Below are 21,090 nucleotides of genomic sequence, written 5' to 3' on the forward strand. Positions count from 1 at the left end.
CAGCATAACAGTCATTTATCAGCTTGAGAGATGCAGACTGAAACAGTACAAATTTCTGGCTGTCTTATAACGAAAGCTCATGAAGATATCTAAGATCACTTTTAGTTCTTTAAAGGAGAAGGGAAATAGCAATTTACCCTGTCATCATTTGGATGAATGGGCGACATCCTCAGAAGCAATCAACTAAAATAAACTGATTTATAGGTTCCTGTAGGAGGTAAGTAATCTTAAAATCTCTTTCTAAAACAAAAGATAACTTTGCATGCCGTCCCACATTTAAACTGCAGTGATTTATGGATGCAGTTTGTTGGGTTTATATTTGTGGTTATTTGCCTTCCTGAGTAAATTCAATGTACTGAGAGCACATTAAGAAGTGTTACTCAAAAAGCTTTGCTGACATAAAAGTAATAAAAAGAAGCACGCTGTGAGATCAGTGATTCATTGAGAACAGCTAGCACCTTGCTTCTGGTGTAGATTGTCATTTTCTTTCCCCTGAGCTTAGCAAGCAAAGCCCTCTTTTGGTACCAGACTAACAGGCTACCTCTTTCCAGATTTTTCAGGTTTCTCAATTACATCTACCAAGCAGTTAAATGTGCTGGAATCTGGGCTGAGATTACTTTTGATTCATGCAATGACTGACACTTTAAAGTGTATTGGAAGCACTTAAAAACAGAGGGCTTGAAGGAATTGGATCTATCAGTTTCCTTATTCTTCTTTTTTCTTTCATAGCATGGAGTGTATCGAAAGCACTTAAAAACAGAGGGCTTGAAGGAATTGGATCTATCAGTTTCCTTATTCTTCTTTTTTCTTTCATAGCATGGAGTGTATCAAAAGCACTTAAAAACAGAGGGCTTGAAGGTGTTGGATCTATTAGTTTCCTTATTCCTCTTTTTTCTTTCACAGCACTGAGCTTCTTCTAAGGAATGATCTCCTATTCATCAGACTTTTTAGAGAAGAAAGATAACTAAATCAGCTACAAGACAGGCAGAGATCATCTTTCCAGTCCTGTTACCATCAAAACCTCTGCAGTTTGTTAGTAGTTGGAGAAACTAATGAATGGCCACAGTGAAGTCACATGGAAGTGATAAGTTTAGAGCAGCTGAAGGCTTGGTCCCAAAGCTGGCACTAGTGATATACGATTGAGTCTATCACCATATGAAGTAAGGCAGCCCCTCTTCTTCCACCAGCACAGATGTACTTTCAACCAGTGTAGCCATCTCTCTACAAAAGAATGATAAATTGAATTAGCATATTTTGCTTCCTGCCATTTCCACAACTAGGGTAAGACACCCCAGTCATGTTTCTAGCTATAAATGTAAAAGCCAAGTACCTCACTAGAATCAAGAAATAAAGCATCTGTGTAGTTCTTGTGTATGCACCAGTGCCAGAACTGCATGACCTTTTGGCTAAAGTCTTTTCTAGAAACCAGAACAAGAGCAGGGCTGTGACTGTCCATGTGGTATCAAACTGCTTGCACTCTCCTAGGCATGATATTATTGCCCTGCCCACAGTATGTTCTCAAATAATTCCCACGTGCAAATTTGGGTTTAGATGTGGCCATTCTATTTCGGAGGCTAAAGAAACAAAACAGCATTGCAATGCTTACATGGCACCATCTGGCCTCCATGACAGAAAATTAACCCTAAAAATATTTAGTTCATTAGAACGGAGGTAGATTATGAATCTCCAATGACCTATGTAGGGATCCATGCACAACGAAAAGATTCATCAGGGAAAGCACCCTCCCTCCAGTTCTCTTCCCATTATCCTCCTCTTTGAGGTATTAGGAAGGTACATATTCAGACTAATTTCATGTTATTCACAACTGAAATTAAACATTCAAAATAATACTGGGAAAATGGTGAGCAGTCAACTGGCTCAGTGCTCCTGGTATTCTTAGCAAAACAGAAGTGTTTCTCATGCATTGTTTTTAAGGCTACAGTGAGTTTAGTCAGCATATTAATTAAGCAAAATCTTAATTATACGCCCCTGGGACAGACTGCAAAAGGTCAGACTTCAGATACATTAATGAGCTGCTAAATGCTAACTGGAAAAAGCTTTTTTTAAGCCCTGTACAAGCCAGCCCACTCGTATTTTTAATGCCAACGCTGGGCATGTCAGATGTCTGTGGGAGTTTTGCCATGAAAAGAAAGCTCATCTCGTACTTTATTTACAAGCATTTCTCTGGGATTTATGAGAAGCAGCTTGCAGATGAGGCCATGCACTGCAAAACAGGGGAAGAGCTTGGTGAATTAATTCCAGCTTCTCGCAGGGCCCTTTGGCCAGTGATTTAAGAGGAGGGAGGGTGGGGAGGGGCGAATCATAGCACACCAAATAGGCTTTCCTTTCCTCTGCCAACCATTCTTTTTCCAGTCCTTTAGCCAACCCCATAGATCGTTGGCTACCATCCATGAGTCGGTGTAGAGGTAAAGGATAGGCCAATTCTCACGTTCAGCCACATCAAGAGCAAGCTGGACAGCTCTGACCTCGGCGAACTGACTGGATTCTCCTTCTCCATCATCTCGCTTTGGTAACTCTCCTGGTAGGACTCCTGACTGTTGACTTCCATCTTTGCTTGTTCCCAACAAGAGAACAGGAACCATCTTTGAACAAAGCATAGTTCTTTCTCTAATCAGAGAGATCACCATAGGGAGAAGCTTCTTCAGCACGGGTTATTTTCTCCTCTGGAGGTTTTGTACAGTCTGTGCCTTTTGGCCAGTTGGTGATCACCTCCACCAGACCAGGTTGACCAAGATTCCCCATTCGTGCTCGTTGGGTTATCAAAGCCATCCATTTAGACCAGGTCGCATCTGTGGCATGATGTGGTGCTGAACCTTTGCGATTCAGGGAAGGAGGGTTTTATCAGTGACAACCTTGCCTCTTGAAAAGGCTGAAAAGCAACACAGAAATGAGTCTAGAACTTGAGGAATAAACAGGAGTCAAGTGTTGTCTTCAAAATAGGGAAATCAACCTTTTTTAACAGATGTCTGTTAGTTTGTATGATTTACTTCTTTCACATCGTGGTCTAATATTTCAGTTGACATCAGCATTTAAAGCATACAAACTGCAATAAAAGTCCTATGTTAGATGGCAACCAGCAATAGAACAAGGGGACACAGTCTCAAGTTGTGCCAGGGTAGGTATAGGCTGGATATTAGGAAGAAGTTCTTCACAGAGAGAGTGATTGGCATTGGAATGGGCTGCCCAGGGAGGTGGTGGAGGCACCGTCCCTGGGGGTCTTCAAGAAAAGTCTGGATGAGGCACTTAGTGCCATGGTCTAGTTGATTGGATAGGGCAGGGTGATAGGTTGGACTGGATGATCTTGGAGGTCTCTTCCAATCTGGTTCATTCTATGATTCTATGATTCTATGAGAACTGCAAGGCCTGGGAAACACTAAGTTCTCACTGATGGATTGTGGTGATTATTTTAGAAGTAGATTTCTTTTGGCTCACTTTCCAATCCATAAAATTGGTGTGATACCCATAACAATCTCACCAGAGGTCATAATGTTCATTAAAGTGTGTAGTGCATGGGGGAGTTGGTGCACACACACTGCCATACCAACCCATGGCAAAATAACCAGTTTGTAATGAGTGCTGTGTACAAAGGGTGAGAGTAAATAGGATCCCAGAGCATGCAGTGAATAAGGCAAGTACTTGTAGCCATTTGAAGACAGATTTCTAAATGGTGTTACTATGAGACTGAAATTAGTAAAGCCAAATAAATAAATGCCAGGATTAAGCACTGGAAAAGTCGCACAGCTTTAATTCATTCTTCACATGCATACAACTATCAGTGCAGTCAGCCCCACGAATATATAAAGATGTAAAAGCATCCAGACTGATTCAGGCCAAAGGGTAGCTCACCATCCTATCCCTGATAGTAGCCAAGTCCATATACTTCAGAAATGAAGATTTCAACAGGTCAAGTGTAAAGTCATACTTCACCAAAACACCTCCCTAGGCTTCAGCTGCTTCTTGGCTCACTGGCTTCCAAGCTGAAATGTGTGGTCTCTGACTTTTATGGCCCTTTGCCTGCATTTTCCTCCTTGAATGTGTGCAAGTCCTCTTAACCTCCTGAACGATCCATGTTGTTGTCACAGGGTTTTGAACAATTTTTATCTGAGTCTAGCTGAGAATCATGGAGTAGTAGACATAGAATTGTAGAATCAGAGAATGGTTTGGGTTGAAAAGGACTTTTGTAGTGAGCAGGGACAGTTTCAACAAGAGCAGGTTGCTCAGAGCCATGTCCAACCTCACCTTGAATGTTTCCAGGTGAGGTGTATTTACCATCGCTCTGGGCAACCTGTGCCAGTCTTTCACCACTCTCAGTGTAGAAAGTTTTCTTCCTTATATCTTATCTAAATTTCCTCTCTTTTAATTAAAAACTGCCACCCTTTGTCCTGTCACAACACTCTCTGCTAAAAAGTCTGCCCTTACAAGAAAGAAAAGTTCCTTTAAATACTGAAAGGCCACAATAAGGCCTCTCCAGCCTTCTCCAGGCTGAAGAATCCTAATTTTCTCATCCTTTCTCCATAGCAGAGGTGCTCCTACCTTCTCATCATTTTTGTGGACTCCTCTAGACTTGCTTCAACAGATCCACATTTTATTCATGCTGAGGATTCCAGAGCTGGACACAGCATTGCAGATGAGGCTTTACCAGTGTGGAATAGAAGAACAGCAGAATCTCCCCCTCTCAACCTACTGACTGCACTTCTTTTGATGCATCTCAGGATACAATTTGCCTTCTGACCTGCAAATGCACTATATAGGTATTCATCCACCAGTAGCCCCAAATCCTTCTCTGCTGGGCTGCTCTCAGTCTTCATCCCCTAGCCCATACTGATACAGGGGGTTGCCCTGACCCAACTGCCACACATCCAGACTTTTTATGTTTGCCTAGGTCCCTCTGGATGGTGTCACATGCCTCAGGAGTTTCAGATGCACCACTTAGCTTGCTGTTACTGTAGCACAGCATCAATATGTTGCAGGTGTAATTTTTCAATAGAGCTGTATAATGAAATGTAGGGACTAGGGGTTTATCCCAGACATTTCTTCTTTCTGGTAGATTTGATTCTCACTCTTTATCTAATGAAATGTAACTCCTAGGTGCAAAGGTAGGCTTTTGCCCATGCAGAAGCATACTGAGAGCTATCATAACTATTTGGCAGCTCGTCTGAATGAGTTCCTGCATCTGCAGCCTTCCATGGCACTACTGTTTAATGAGTTATACACAAGCAACCTATACATCTTGGCTCTGCAACCTGTGATCCCCATGTTAAATTTGTAGGGATAAACTGGGAATATGGGAAAGGGCTGCTGCTCCCCCACTTTGGTACTGCGTGAGCAGCACAACTTGTGTGGCACAGCGTAGGGCAGCATCAACGTTGCTGCATCAGCCATCTGGCAGCTGCCTGTCTCTCAGCTGGACACCACCAGCGGGACCAGCAGAGTCAGAGCTGTGGTGCAGTGCTCCAAATGCCTCCTGCTCGAGTGCTGTCTGGGGCTTGGCAAGGGCAGCAGAGCAGCCTTCTCTCCCCTTCTTGTGCAGTGCAGAACCTGGGCTTTTGGGGAAGGAAAAGGGAGGTTTAATATGCATTTTTCAAAATGCTGAGTCAGTCCCCCCATGTTTTCTTCACTCCCAGCAAACAGAAGCAAAAGGCTAACGCCTCCCACTCTGCTTTCCCAACCCTTTTCTGAAGCAAACAAATATCAGCAAATCCTGCATTAACTGCGCTGTTAAAGATATTACCCTGACAGCAGATGGGTTCATTTCTTCTGGTCTGGAGCTGTTTCTTTGTTGCAGAAAAGGTGTGGTTTTGCACCAAGATAAGTAGTTTAGATGTAAACCTTACTGGCTGAGTGAAGCACAGATGTGCTATGCTCTGCACCACAGTGTTACCAGATGGAGTCATTTCCAGACAGAAATTATTACGGAAGGGATGGATTTGACCTGCATTAACTATCAAGATAGAAGTGAGCCCTACTTTTCTCAGTTAGAACTTGGCCCTGGGGTAGCAGTTGAAAACGAGCTACTTCAGCCAAGATGCAGTTATTGTGCTCTTCAGCATATTAAAAACCCTGCAAACCAAGCTAACCACAGGACCAGACCTTTAGCCACTGTGCAACCTCTTTAGGCTTCAAGGTTGTATGAGAAATAGCCATAATCAAAGCAGCTATATCCTTTTCACAAGGAGATAAATCCCCATAAAGCTTTGCCCAGAACACTTCCCATCTGTTCAAGCAAGGGGACACTGGCTGGATGACTGATTTCACTGGGGAAAGTAAAGCATGAACTTTTCCCTGCTTATTTCTTGTTGCATTCTGGCATCCTGCAGTTCACAAACTTCAGACTGTGCAGACAAATGTGTCTGGAAGGCAACATTTTTCCCCTTTCACAAGTGAGTGACATCACTGAAAATGTTATACCCTGCCCTCCAGAAATTTGCCCCATTCTCTTCAAACATCCCTGCACTCTCTTAATTTGCTCAAACCTGCAAATGCACTGGTCATTTATGGACATGTATTCCTTTACTGATTTTATTTGCTTCTCCAACTAATTAACCTTTCTTTTCTTTTTCTTTGAGGAATCCACAGTTGCTCTTTCTGCCCAAAATAGCAAATGACCAAACTCATTGTTTCTGTGATGATTCAGGTACAAGTTTCTTTTGTCTGGATGCCAGAATCTGCATTTGATCAAACTATCCTCCTTCTTGGGTACTCCCTAGTACCTTATTTATCTGATCTTCTTTCAGTTGATACTGGATTATAAAATCCAGGCCACACCTTGAGTACTGTGTCCAGTTCTGGGCCCCTCAATTCAAGAGAGATGTTGAGGTGCTGGAACATGTCCAGAGAAGGGCAACAAAGCTGGTGAGGGGCCCTGGAGCACAAATCCTATGAGGAGAGGCTGAGGGAGCTGGGGGTGTTTAGCCTGGAGAAGAGGAGGCTCAGGGGTGATCTTATTACTGTCTACAACTACCTGAAGGGGCATTGTAGCCAGGTGGGGGGTGGCCTCTTCTCCCAGGCAACCAGCAATAGAACAAGGGGACACAGTCTCAAGTTGTGCCAGGGTAGGTATAGGCTGGATGTTAGGAAGAAGTTCTTCACAGAGAGAGTGATTGGCATTGGAATGGGCTGCCCAGGGAGGTGTTGGAGGCACCGTCCCTGGGGGTCTTCAAGAAAAGACTGGATGAGGCACTTAGTGCCATGGTCTAGTTGACTGGCTAGGGCTGGGTGCTAGGTTGGCCTGGATGATCTTGGAGGTCTCTTCCAACCTGGTTGATTCTATGATTCTATGATTCTATGATTCTGATGAACTTCACAAATCCATCCTATGTTTTTAGTATAAAGGGATATATAATAAATTCACTAATGGCTTGGTCTAAATCAATTACCTTGTCTTCTATATGTCACTTAAATCGATTAATATACAATTTCACCATGAACCAGCTCTTGTAGTCAAGAAGGCCAAAAGTATTCTAGAATGCACTAAAGCTAGCAGGTCATGAGAGGTTCTCCTCTCACTCAGCTCTGCCCTGGTGAGACCACACCTGCAGTATTGTGTCCAGTTCTGGGCTCCTCAGCTCAAGACAGACAGGGAACCATTGGAAAGAGTCCAGAGGAGATCCATAAACACGATTAAGAGACTAGAACATCTCTTTTATGAAGAAAGGCTGAGACACCTGGGGCAGTTTAGCCTGGAAAAGAGATCAAGAGGTGATCTTATAGATGTTTATCAATATCTAAAGGGTGGAGACGATGATGATGGGTCTGGGCTCTTTTCAGTGCTGCCCAGTGACAAGACGAAGGGCAATAGGCACAAACTAGAACACAGGAGACTTCACTGAAATATGAGGAAGAACTTAGTTCCTTTGAGGATGCTGGAGCACTGGAACAGGCATCAAAGAAAGGTTATGGAGTCTCCTTCTTTGGAGACTTTCAAAACCTTCCTGGATATGTTCCTGTGCAACCTGCTCCAGGCATACCTGTATAGGCAGAGACCATGATCTCTGGAGATCACTCCCAGTCTGTGATTTTCTGTAATTTCCATACATGCAGTCTTTATTTACAATGTTCACTAAATGACTTAGAAGAGAAACAGCAAAAAAACATTTCAATACATTGCTAAGCACAGCAGAAAACTAAGCAGGATTCCAAATTATATACAATTTGCAAGCAATATATGTGAGCTCAAACGTAAATCTCACATAATGAGGTGTGCAGCCTGGTGAGTAATCACAACCATTGCAATGTTTTCCATGTTTGGCTCTGTTTCAGTGCGTGGTGGGATTGGGGCATCAAGGGATTGCTGCCTAGCATTTCAATTCCTTCCATCAAGAAGCATTCCATGCAGTTGGCAGGCAGTCACCAGTGGTGTCCCCCAGGGTTCAGTGTTGGGCCCAGCCCTGTTCAATATCTTTATTGATGATCTGGATGAGCGGATAGAGTCCATCATCAGTAAGTCTGCAGATGACACCAAGCTAGGAGCAGCTGTGGATCTGTTAGAAGGTAGGAGATCCCTGCAGAGGGACCTGGACAGGATGGATCAGCAGTCAGAGGCCAATGGGATGAGATTTAACAAGGCCAAGTGCAGAGTTCTGCACTTTGGCCACAACAACCCCAAGCAGCACTACAGGCTGGGGACAGAGTGGCTGGAGAGCAGCCAGGAAGAAAGGGGCCTGAGGGTACTGGTAGAGAGGAGCTGAACATGAACCATTAGTGTGCCCAGGTGACCAAGAGAGCCAATGGCATCCTGGCCTGCATCAGGAACAGTGTGGCCAGTAGGACAAGGGAGGTTATTCTTTCCCTGTACTCAACACTGGTCAGGCCACACCTTGAGTGCTGTGTCCAGTTCTGGGCCCCTCAATTCAAGAGAGATGTTGAGGTGCTGGAACATGTCCAGAGAAGGGCAACAAAGCTGGTGAGGGGCCTGGAGCACAAACCCTATGAGGAGAGGCTGAGGGAGCTGGGGGTGTTTAGCCTGGAGAAGAGGAGGCTCAGGGGGGACCTCATTGCTGTCTACAACTACCTGAAGGGAGGTTGTAGCCAGGTGGGGGTTGGTCTCCTCTCCCAGACAACCAGCAACAGAACAAGGGGACACAGTCTCAAGTTGTGCCAGGGTAGGTCTAGGCTGGATGTTAGGAGGAAGTTGTTGGCAGAGAGAGTGATTGGCATTGGAATGGGCTGCCCAGGGAGGTGGTGAAGTTGCCATCCCTGGAGGTGTTCAAGAAAAGCCTGGCTGAGGCACTTAGTGCCATGGTCTATTTGATTGGACAAGGTTGCATGCTAGGTTGGCCTGGATGATCTTGGAGGTCTCTTCCAATCTGGTTGATTCTATGATTCTCAGAGGAGCTTCTAGGCATGAAAAATTGTATAATTTGAACTTAAAGTGAACTGTAACAAACAAACCTGGAATACAAACTGCTGTCACTGTGGTTCAGTAAGAAACATGATTGTGTCTGGACTAGCAGCTCTTTGGCTCATCTCCAGTGCTCAGCCCTGGGCTTCTACCCAGGGATGCTTATGCCAAAGCTCTGGAAAGGCCTTGTCAATATGAAAGATGCAAAACTGGCTAAGATTCAAAATCAGAGATGCCAAATTTACATTAGCATTAATTATTCTTAATTCAAACCAAGCTCAAGGTCCCCATTACACTGGTGTTTGTGCAAACAGTGTTTGCCTTGGAGAGCCTGCAAAATGAGAAACAGAAAATGTTGAAAGATTGAAGATGTGCTGAAGGGATGGGACCTGTAAGTAAATGATCACCATGTGATTTAACCCATTTCCTGCAGTTTTTTGCTAATGTCTAGGCTTGTTTATGTTGTCTGAGGTAACCTCTATTATGAGCTGGATAGGAAAGGGTAGAGTGGGGGGGGCTGTCAAAGGCAGCAGAGCTGAAGAGAGTATGTAAAAGAGAGGAGACCAAAAGAATGAGAGCTGTCGCTTTGCCAGCAGATTGCCAGTAATGTAATTTACAGATTGATGTGCCTTAGGCTCTTGGAAGGCAAATTAACAGAGGAACTTTGCTATCACTGCTATTTTATTACAAGACTTGCTTTTTCCACAGACACATGTCTCAATACAGATTTCCTCCTGCAACGGAAAAAGTCAGAAAAAAAGGATGAAGAGCAAGGCTATGATTTTACCCACATAATTTCAGTACTTTAGAAGTCAAGTTCCTAGGCTAAATGTCTCCACTCTTTCATAGAATCTTTCATAGAATCAATCAGATTGGAAGAGACCTCCAAGATCATCCAGTCCAACCTAGCACCCAGCCCTATCCAATCAACTAAACCATGGCACTAAGTGCCTCATCCAGGCTTTTCTTGAACACCTCCAGGGATGGTAACTCCACCACCTCCCTGGGCAGCCCATTCCAATGCCAATCACTCCCTCTGGCAAGAACTTCTTCCTAACACCCAGCCTAGACTTCCCCTGGCACAACTAGAGACTGTGTCCCCTTGTTCTATTGCTGGTTGCCTGGGAGAAGAGACCAACCCCCACCTGGCTACAACCTCCCTTCAGGTACTTGTAGACAGCAATGAGGTCTGCCCTGAGCCTCCTCTTCTCCAGGCTGCACACCCCCAGCTCCCTCAGCCTCTCCTCATAGGATCTGTGTTCCAGGCCCCTCACCAGCTTTGTCACCCTTCTCTGGACACCTTCCAGCACCTCAACATCTCTCTTGAATTGAGGGGCCCAGAACTGGACACAGCACTCAAGGTGTGGCCTGACCAGTGTTGAGTACAGGGGCAGAATAACCTCCCTTGTCCTACTGGCCACACTGTTCCTGATGCAGGCCAGGATGCCATTGGCTCTCTTGGCCACCTGGGCACACTGCTGGCTCATTTTCAACCTACTATCTACCAGTCCCCCCAGGTCCCTTTCTGCCTGGCTGCTCTCCAGCCACTCTGTCCCCAGCCTGCAGCTTTCTAACAGGTGAAAAGACAGAAGCCTTGAATGGGGCAGTTGTGTAGATAGGTAACCTTTGGCTAAAACAGTCAATATCTCCTCCTGTAGTCACTGCAGGGGTTTAGTTACTACAGCTATAGCTGTGGTTGAGAAATTGGCAATATATAATGGGAGCACTGTTAGGCCGATACTGAGCTCTTCTGAGATGCCATTGTATAGCAAACACCAGACAGACTCAAAGGTATGCCTTCCTCCTCTTTATTTTTCAGTCTTGAGCACTTAGAGGGTTGCTCTCTGCCAGGCTCCACTGAAATGCCCCTGAGGAGAATAAGTCTTTTATGTTTTGGTCTCATCAGCAATTCTCAGAATTATTTAAAAGCCTTCCAGAAGTGCTTATAAGAGCACACATGTAGACATCAGGCACAGCCTGTGTGTTGAGCAGAAGTTCCTCATGATGCACTGTTGTTTTTTTAATGGTGTTCACATTGTAATGGGGACACTCCAAAATGGGGAGCTGAAAGGCATTAATGTGTTCAGGCCTGAAAGTGTCATTTTTCCACTTTCTAAAACATGTCACTGCCACAGCAGGTGAGCTGGAACTAGATGACCTTAAAAGTCCCTTTTAAACATCAGCCATTTTATGATTCTACAAGAGCATCGTGCCCCATTTCAAAGAGTGCTCCAGTTTATGCCTCCACCATACTAGAGTGAGAAAAATATTGCTTCCAAATGTTTGTGGTTATCACTGTGAATTCAGCTATTTATGTGTTGTAACACAATATTTTTTGTATTCCATTTGAAGTTCCCCATATCCTCTAAAGATTCTTCTGTCTCATTTCCCTTTCATCTGTTATTCTTTACTGTACATCTCCTTCATCTGATTTAGAATCATAGAAATTATTCTAAAGAACCAGGTTGGAAGGGACCTCCAAGATCATCCAGTCCAACCTATCCCCCAGACCTATCCAATCAACTAGACCATGGCACTAAGTGCCTCATCCAGTCTTTTCTTGAACACCTCCAGTGATAGTAAATGGGTTTGAAACTGCTTATCTTCTTAGCTTTTGTGATAGGGACCAAGCTTATGAACCTTAATTTCTGCAGGTCATCTTCTTTCCCCTTTTTGAAGATAGACACTATGCTTGTTTTCTCCATTTTTCTTGGACCATCCCATCTACATTGATTCTCAGAGATTGCTGTGTCTTAGCTTTTAATTGATTCATTTCTCTAGACTCTTGCAGCTTAAATAAATCTAACTGAATCAAATAGGTTTTAACCTGTTATTCACTCTGCTTGTTTCTATCCCTATCTTCTTTGAAGTCATTTTAGCTAGACTTGACAATTAACCTTTCATTTTGAAAATTGAGGCAGAAAAAGCATTTTATGCTTCTATCTGCAGTGTCTGCTATTTGCCCTTCTAACCTCACAAGTAATGGAATAAAAATACCTGTTGTCTCTTTTCTTCATAAGTAGTCATAGGGCATTGCTTGTCTGCAAAACAATAAATTGTTGTACTTTGTTCATGTCATGTTAGCACCACAGAAACTTGGCAGTTTTGACCCTGAGCCAAAGACCCTGTGAATCTTCCTAGAAGTGCTCAGTGAACTCAACTCAACTGTCAATGCTGTCAGTGACATTAGCGATGAAGATGAAGGAATAGAATTTTACAGTGTCTGAATCAACAGAAGTGCTAGAAAACAGTCAGAAAACAGTAGATTTGGGCTTATTTTTGTTGGGAAAGGGGAATAGACATGCTTACCTGGGGAGAATAGCAGAGGAAGACTGGAAAAATTAGTATGATGTGGGAAAATCAGTCAGGCAATGCCTTTTTTTCTTGTGGCAGCAAGGGAATTGCTGCACTGTGATCCTCAGTTTCTGTATCTGTGTGGTAGAGCTGGAATTATCTGCAAAAGAGGTCTAAGTGAAAATGTTACATTTTAATAATAATTATAATTATAATAAATCAGTGCCAATTTTCATCCTCAAAGTTTAAAATATTGATACTTTGCTTCCCTAATATACTACTCATTCTATTAGGGGAAAATAAATACAGAGTTTAATTACAGTATTTTAATTTGCCATATGAGCACAGCATTGTGCATACAGATCAGTGCATACACTTGGGTAGTCTTTGCAAACCTGTATGCTTCACAAAAGTACCCCTTTCTATTGGTCATAATGGGCATACCCTAAGATTAATCACACCCTGATGCTCATCACTGAGAATGTGACCCACTAAAATTAACAATAACAATAAGACCATGGCAAGGAAGTAGTTGTGGACATAGTCTTGCAGGTGAGTAGATAAGTGAGGTTTTGGAATAAGCAGAGAAAAGTTGGTGTTGCTGTAAATTGTTGGCATCACAGTATCACCAAGGTTGGAAGAGACCTCACAGATCATCAAGTCCAACCCTTTACCACACAGCTCAAGCCTAGACCATGGCACCAAGTGCCACGTCCAATCCTGCCTTGAACAGCTCCAGGAACAGCGACTCCACCACCTCCCCGGGCAGCCCATTCCAGTGTCCAATGACTCTCTCAGGGAAGAACTTTCTCCTCACCTCCAGCCTAAATTTCCCCTAGTAGAGCTGGTAAAGCATTGCTTCACCTAAGGTTTCTTTGCAATGTGTCAATGCATCATAAACTGTTTTTGCAAAAGGATTTCTTGGGATAAATTCCCTGTTTAAAAACTTTGCAATGGTCCACACTATATGTTTTAACATTTTCATGGTATTTTTCTTTATCCAAAGTTGCCAATAACTTTTAGCTCTGATTCCTAACAAGAAGCTCCCACAGTTATTCTCTCCATACGTATACATGTGTAATGACAGGCTGCAAATAATAGGCCAAATTTATCCATACCTAGGAGAGATAGAGAGGTCTCAGAGACTACTGCAGTCCTAGATGCTTTGTGACAACTGACGTTTCAGAAGAAGGAAAAAAACGAGCTTAGTACCTCCTAAAAGAGACAGGAGGCAGAACTCCGATACTTTGTGTTTTATTGGTAGCATCCAGATGGCAAATTAGCACATTCATTGTGGACAACTAGCAAGGTAGGAGACACCTAGCTGTGGGTGTGGGGTCAAGGAGAAGTGATGGAAGGATGGGGGACACTGGGACTATTGACATAGGAGATCCCAGAAGCAAAATGCACAGAACCAATTTCATTAAAGATGCTGCTCATGGATCAACAGGTTCACGTTTTGCTTAGTTCAGCCATTAAGTTTTATTGGCAAGAGTCTGAAACAAGCTAAAGCAAGTCCTTCTTTCATCCAGCTAGCAATGAAGTTAAAAAGCTCCTGGTAGCAGGGAGCTGTGATGGCCAAAAGTATGAGTGCATTTCAAAATGGATTAGATGACTAAAGGTCCCTCAGAGCCCCCGAACATGAGGTTTCAGACACAGCCTCTGGTTTTGGCAGGCCTTTTGGCTCAAGTAAGAACTCTCAGAGATTAAAATTGAAAATAGTTACTCTATATGTGTCCTGTTTCCAGCACTTGTTCTTGAAATTTTGTCCCTGTGCTTCTTCAGGGATAGCAATAGAATAATCCCTAGTTTGGACCCAATGTGGTAACTGTCATATTGTTAAAGGCAAAAGAGACAAGTTAGACAGGAAAGACAGTCTCAAAGTCCCAGCTAGACCCTAAATTAGTGTTTCAAATATGAGGATTGTAGACCAAAGACTCCCTTTGTCTTAAATCACAGCATTGTACCTGGGAGAGTAGGGGTAAAGAGAGAAACTGAGGTAGAAGACAGCATCTCCAACTCTGTAAGATCACTCTGCACTCAATAGAAGAATCTTGATGAGATGAGTTGATAGGAAGAATGATACCAGCAACAGGAGCAGAAATCCTGTGCTAATTACTCATCCCTTCAGTCCTTCCTATTAGACAGCAAAACGCTAAAGAAAGAAGAGAGATGCCTATAGCTGAAAAAGAAGAAAGAGGCAAGAGCAAGGTCAGGAGCTGGTTCTGAGTTAGGGGACATAAAAGATGGACATATGATGTGGGATATTAACAAATTTTAAGTGGTAGAGTCACACAATGAAAGAGATCTTTTTCAGAAATATCTGGAAAAGAATCATCCAGTTCTAGGCCCCCCCCCAGTTTAGGAGGGACATTGAGATGCTTGAGCGTGTCCAGAGAAGGGCGACGAGGCTGGGGAGAGGCCTTGAGCACAGCCCTACGAGGAGAGGCTGAGGGAGCTGGGATTGGTTAGCCTGGAGAAGAGGAGGCTCAGGGCAGACCTTATTGCTGTCTGCAACTACCTGAGGGGTGGTTGTGGCCAGGAGGAGGTTGCTCTCTTCTCTCAGGTGGCCAGCACCAGAACAAGAGGACACAGCCTCAGGCTGCACCAGGGGAGATTTAGGCTGGAGGTGAGGAGAAAGTTCTTCCCTGAGAGAGTCATTGGACACTGGAATGGGCTGCCCGGGGAGGTGGTGGAGTCGCCGTCCCTGGAGCTGTTCAAGGCAGGATTGGACGTGGCACTTGGTGTCATGGTCTGGCCTTGAGCTCTGTGGTAAAGGGTTGGACTTGATGATCTGTGAGGTCTCTTCCAACCCTGATAATACTGTGTGATACTGTGAAAATCAATTGGTAGGTAGAGAGCAGAGATATCTGAGGAGGTCACTGTGCTCTACTGTTTCCAAAAGAGAATGAACTGCCATCACTGAGGTGCTGGAGTGTGCCCAGAGAAGGGTAATGAAGCTCTTTAAGGTTCCAGAGCACGTGTCTTAGAAGAAGCAGCTGAGGGAACTGCAGGTTATTTAGTCTGGAGAAAAGGAGGCTGAGGGGAGACCTTATAGCTCTCTACAACTATCTGAAAGGAGGTTGTAGTGAGGTGGCAGTCAATCTGTTCTCCCAAGAAACAAGAGATAGGACAAGAAGAAATGGCTTTGAGTTGCACCAGAGGAGATTTAGATTGAATATTAGGGAAAATGTCTTCATTGAAAGCATTGGAACAGGCTGCCCAGAGAACAGGTTGGGTCACCATTTCTAGAGGTATTTAAAACACATGTAAATGTGGTCCTTAGGGACATAGTTTAGAGGTGGACTTGGCAGTTCTAGATTAATGGTTGGACTCAATGATCTTAAAGATACTTTCTGACCTAAGTGTCTCAATGATTTCTATATCATTAAATTGAGCCATGCCAGAAGACAGGCACTGGAAGGGTTGACCACCCAAGCTGCCCATGCTCTGCAGGGTGCTTACCTGCTTTGAGAATAACACAAAATTGCATCAATGTCACTGGATTCTGCAGCTTTATTCAGCCCAAGGAGCCAATTCTTTGTGCTTGGTTGTACAAAAGTTACAGTGTGCAAGACAGCTGGGCCTTGAGAATTTGAACAGAATTGCCCTAAACCTACAAGATCCCTCCTGAGCCAAGATGCTGATTCATAATACAGCAGCATTCCCACACAAGCTTTTTGTTAACTGCAAGACTTCTGTGATGTTCTATCTTTGTCTTTCACTGGGGACGTTTACTGGCAGTAAAACAGGTAAACTTGACAGTTTATGCTGTGATTTTCCCTGTTTAGAATGGCTGTCAGGAGTCTGCTCTGAGCCATATAAGCATCTGTATGAGTCCAAACAATTGAAATCAAGCAACAAACCCAGAGGATTTTTTGTTCACTGTTCTGCACTTGATTATTTGCAAATCTGTTGTCATAGTTCTGGGTTTGTTTCAAGGAAATAAACTTTGTGCATGCTTTGCTGCATTTAGCTCTTCTACTGCAGAGAGTAAAGGCACACAGAGGCAGGAGCATCTACAATCTAATTGTGCTTCTTTCTCTGCTCCACAGTGTGCTTCCTCACATTGCGTAGAGTTTTGTCTAGGGCTTGATCCAACATGCAGGGAGTTTTCCTCCATTTGCAGGGTGACAAAGCTGGTGAGGGGCCTGGAACACAAACCCTATGAGGAGAGGCTGAGGGAGCTGGGGGTGTTTAGCCTGCAGAAGAGAAGGCTCAGGGGGGACCTCATTGCTGTCTACAACTACCTGAAGGGAGGCTGTAGCCAGGTGGGGGTTGGTTTCTTCTCCCAGACAACCAGCAATAGAATAAGGGTACACAGTCTCCAGTTGTTCCTGGGAAGGTATAGTCTGGATGTTAGGAGGAAGTCCAGGGAGGTGGTGGAGTCACTGTCTCTGAAGGAGTTCAAGAAAAGTCTGGATGAGGCACTTGATGAGGTCTGGTTGATTGGATAGGGCTGGGTGCTAGGTTGGACTGGATGGTCTTGGAAATCTCTTCCAACCTGGTTGATTCTATGATTCTATTCTTTGATTCCATTTTCTCATCCAAACCCATTTTGACCAATTTCCTTTGTCCAGCATGAAGAACCAAGATGTCAGTTTACCTTTATCAATCGATGCCTCTAATTTACACTCCCTGGTAGAAAATGTTGTTATTTGTGAATCCTTTCATTTATATCTTGAAAGAGGTAAGGAATTTCCAGAATGAAAGCCAGACTTGACCTAAACATTATGTTCTTCTTCTCCTGCATGTTCCCCATGCAGTTCATTTGAGAATTAATTCTGTGTCCATCAAAATCAATGAGTGCCCTTTAAAGTAGATTTCTGATCATGGAGATCCACAGGACATCATGCTGTTTATTTTATCACCTACATATGAATTTTTGTATGTAGCTTTAGATACCATTTCCCCTTTGTTTCACTGGTAAAAAGAAAGTAACAAAACTTACCTGACAAAATGTTTTGATTGCTAGAGGGAGAAAAACCTGGGGGATGATGCCTACCCCCTTTAGATGTGCACACGTATATACTTTGTTTTCTCATTTCAGGTCATGGAACCAAAGGAGTGTTTGAGCTTCTTTCAGGATGGCGTCGAACCAGAGAGAATCTGCCATTCAAGGACAGAGTAGCAGATGCCTACTCAGATGTCATGGTCTCCTACACAATGACAAGTTCCTTGTACTTCATAGCCTTTGGCATGGGTGCAAGTCCTTTCACCAACATTGAAGCTGTAAAAGTGTTTTGCCAGAACATGTGTGTCTCTATCCTGTTGAACTACTTCTATATCTTCTCGTTCTTTGGCTCCTGCCTGGTCTTTGCTGGCCAGCTGGAGCAGAATCGTTATCACAGCATCTTCTGCTGTAAAATCCCTTCAGCAGAATATCTGGACCGGAAACCTGTGTGGTTCCAGACCATGATGAATGACGGCCATCAACACACTTCCCATCATGAGACCAACCCCTACCAGCATCACTTTATCCAGCACTTCCTCCGAGAACATTACAATGAATGGATTACCAACATCTATGTTAAGCCATTTGTGGTGATACTGTATCTCATCTATGCCTCTTTCTCCTTTATGGGGTGCTTACAGATTAATGATGGAGCCAACATTATCAACCTTCTTGCCAGTGAATCTCCAAGCGTCGCCTATGCGCTCATACAGCAAAAGTATTTCAGCAACTACAGCCCAGTGATAGGTTTCTACATTTATGAACCTCTGGAGTACTGGAATGGCACCGTGCAAGAAGACCTAAAAACACTAAGCCAAGGGTTCAATACAGTGTCCTGGATTGAACAGTATTACCAGTACCTTCGAGTGGGTAACATCAGTGCGACCAACAAAAGCGACTTTATCAGTATCCTCCAGAGCTCCTTTTTAAAAAAGCCAGAATTTCAGCACTTCAAAAATGACATCATTTTCTCCAAAGCTGGGGATGAGAACAATATAATTGCTTCTCGCTTGTACCTGGTGGCCAGGACTAGTGAAAACACACAGCGGGAGGCAATAGAATTGTTGGAGAAGCTGAGGCCACTCTCTCTTATACAGAGCATCAAGTTCATTGTGTTCAATCCTACTTTTGTTTTCATGGACCACTACGGTTTGTCAGTTACTATGCCTGTCCTGATTTCTGGTTTTGGCATCCTGCTGGTGTTAATACTGACCTTTTTCCTGGTTATCCACCCTCTGGGAAATTTCTGGTTGATACTCAGTGTCACCTCCATAGAGCTGGGTGTCCTTGGCTTGATGACCTTATGGAATGTAGACATGGATTGCATTTCTATACTGTGCCTTATCTACACTTTGAATTTTGCCATAGATCACTGTGCACCCCTGCTTTATACATTTATACTAGCTACTGAGCACACCCGAACTCAGTGTATAAAGAACTCCCTTCAAGAGCATGGGACAGCCATTTTGCAGAACGTTTCTTCTTTTCTTATTGGGTTGGTTCCCCTTCTCTTTGTGCCTTCAAACTTGACCTTCACACTGTTCAAATGCTTGCTGCTTGCCGGCAGTTGCACACTTCTGCACTGTTTTCTTATTTTGCCCGTCTTTCTAACCTTTTTCCCACCTTCCAAAAAGCACCACAAGAAAAAGAAACGGGCCAAAAGGAAGGAACGAGAAGAGATTGAATGCATAGAGATACAGGAGAATCCTGATCACGTTACAGCAGTCTGAAAGGCTTAGGAAAAAATAGTAGTATATTCTCTTTTTTTAAACAAAGCGTTGCACAGAGATGCAGGGAAAATAGAGCAAAGATCTCAGCTGCTTGTGCTGGCCAGGTCTGACAAGGCAAAAGAAGATCAAGAAGGGGTATTCATGACACATCCAGGTGCAAAAATTATTTTTTTTTTAAAACAAAAATAATGAAAGTGAAAATATTCTCAGATGTTTCCTTTGAATCCTCAGTTCTCCACCAGGAAAGAGTTCGTTGGCCATTGAGTGTTTCTGAATCTCAAAATGTAGCTCTAATGGGAATTTCTTGTTCTGTCATATGCAGGACTGAAGCAAACATGCAAAAAAAAGTTACCATTAAGTAAGCAGTAGGGGGAAAGGCAGATTTGCTTGATAAAAATGTCAGGGGAAAAAAAACAATAAAACTAAACCAAAAGCAAACTCACCACATTTCAAATAAGGAAAAAAATGGATGAGACCAAGAGATAAAAAACAATGCCATAGTATTTCTGTCTTATTTTCTTGAGTAAGTTGATTAGGATGCAACCTATGCACTTGGGAAGCAGACATTTAAAACCATCTACGCCAAAGCACTTCCCAATCCTGGTGCCATGTAGACCTTTAACACTATAATTAGAGCGTTATGGTGAATACGAATGGCCAAGCTATACTCCTAAGGGATAAAGGCACTGTTTACATAGAGGAAGAAATAATCATAGCTAGTTGGAAATGTAACATCTAGTTTCTTTCAATGTGATACATGATCTTTCTCTCAAGAGGTCACAGCTGGTAGCTAATGGCATGCACACATTTTGGTATTTCTGAGTTGTGAAATTCCCTTTGAACTAACCGATCTGGCAAAACGAACCCAGGCCATCACCACTGCAGCAGTATTTGCAGTTCCTGCAGTGTAACACTTTTGATTTCTAATTTCTCAGTGCTGACATGAAATACTGAATATTAGCCAAGCAGGCACTTTAAATGGAACGATGGGCTGCATATAACAGGCCTAATGTGATTGTGTAACAGCTGAGTCACTTCTGGAGCACCTGCACAGTGTTATCATTGTACAGTTGGTCCAATGAATGTAGGGTTATGTTTTCTGGTCCCTGCAATATATGCTGCAGAAAGTGAGATTTTCCTCTCCTTTAAGAAAAACATCAGTCAAGTACTTGCCACACGCACAAAAAAAACAGATCTTGTTAACGTTTGTGTGGGACAGAATCAACAACTAGTTGTACAAAGACAAATTGGTCCCCTGTGGGAAGGAGAAGGTGAAATGTAGTAGTATTATTATTCCTAAATATTTGAGTGTTGATCATCTGCAAGGTAAAGCTTTGATATGGCAGCTGAAATTTTTCAGGGGAGAGCACTAAATCTGCAGTTCCTATGTGATACTAGAAATTGCACTGTACAGAATTATGAATGACTTTCTCTGCTTTGTAAACTGTATAGCTTAGAAGCCCAAAAGAAGGGATAAAAGCAGATCTAGCCATTTCAGTTTGCTCTTGGCCCAACTCTGCACTGGAGCTTGCCATGTTCATTTCCCCTTTTAGTAGTTTAAAAGGGCTTGCTTTCTACTCTCTGGAATATGGTATAGTATCTCTTACATGAGTAACGTCTTCCTGAATATATAGTATCCATGAGGACACTATGTAAAGAAATCGCTATATGGAGTGTTTATGTCTACTTTGTAGTATTTGTGGGTATCTTTAAAAGATATCTGGAAGCTGTTTATCTTCCAAAATGTCTAT

The 21,090-nt window shown here is 43.3% G+C and overlaps 2 protein-coding genes across 2 annotated transcripts in view; both read left to right on the forward strand.

Moving 5' to 3' along the window:
• Window positions 1–21,090, forward strand: part of GCFC2 (GC-rich sequence DNA-binding factor 2) — a 988,578-nt gene that overhangs the window by 883,283 nt on the left and 84,205 nt on the right. The window lies entirely within an intron of this gene.
• Window positions 17,237–19,339, forward strand: LOC135177073 (patched domain-containing protein 4-like). The gene is made up of 2 exons (XM_064146738.1): window positions 17,237–17,345; window positions 17,706–19,339. The coding sequence occupies exons 1-2, from the start codon at window positions 17,237–17,239 to the stop codon at window positions 19,337–19,339; spliced, it is 1,743 nt and encodes a 580-aa protein (XP_064002808.1).

The sequence above is a fragment of the Pogoniulus pusillus genome, chromosome 7 (genome assembly GCF_015220805.1).
Source record: "Pogoniulus pusillus isolate bPogPus1 chromosome 7, bPogPus1.pri, whole genome shotgun sequence".
Classification (NCBI taxonomy): Eukaryota; Metazoa; Chordata; class Aves; order Piciformes; family Lybiidae; genus Pogoniulus; species Pogoniulus pusillus.

What these genes read in the sequence shown, in the direction of transcription:
- LOC135177073 (XM_064146738.1), top strand. Translation starts at nt 17,237, where the DNA reads ATGAAGAACCAAGATGTCAGTTTACCTTTATCAATCGATGCCTCTAAT. An exon ending in TCATTTATATCTTGAAAGAG is followed by an intron (nt 17,346 to 17,705) that starts GTAAGGAATTTC and finishes TTCTCATTTCAG; the next exon opens with GTCATGGAACCAAAGGAGTG.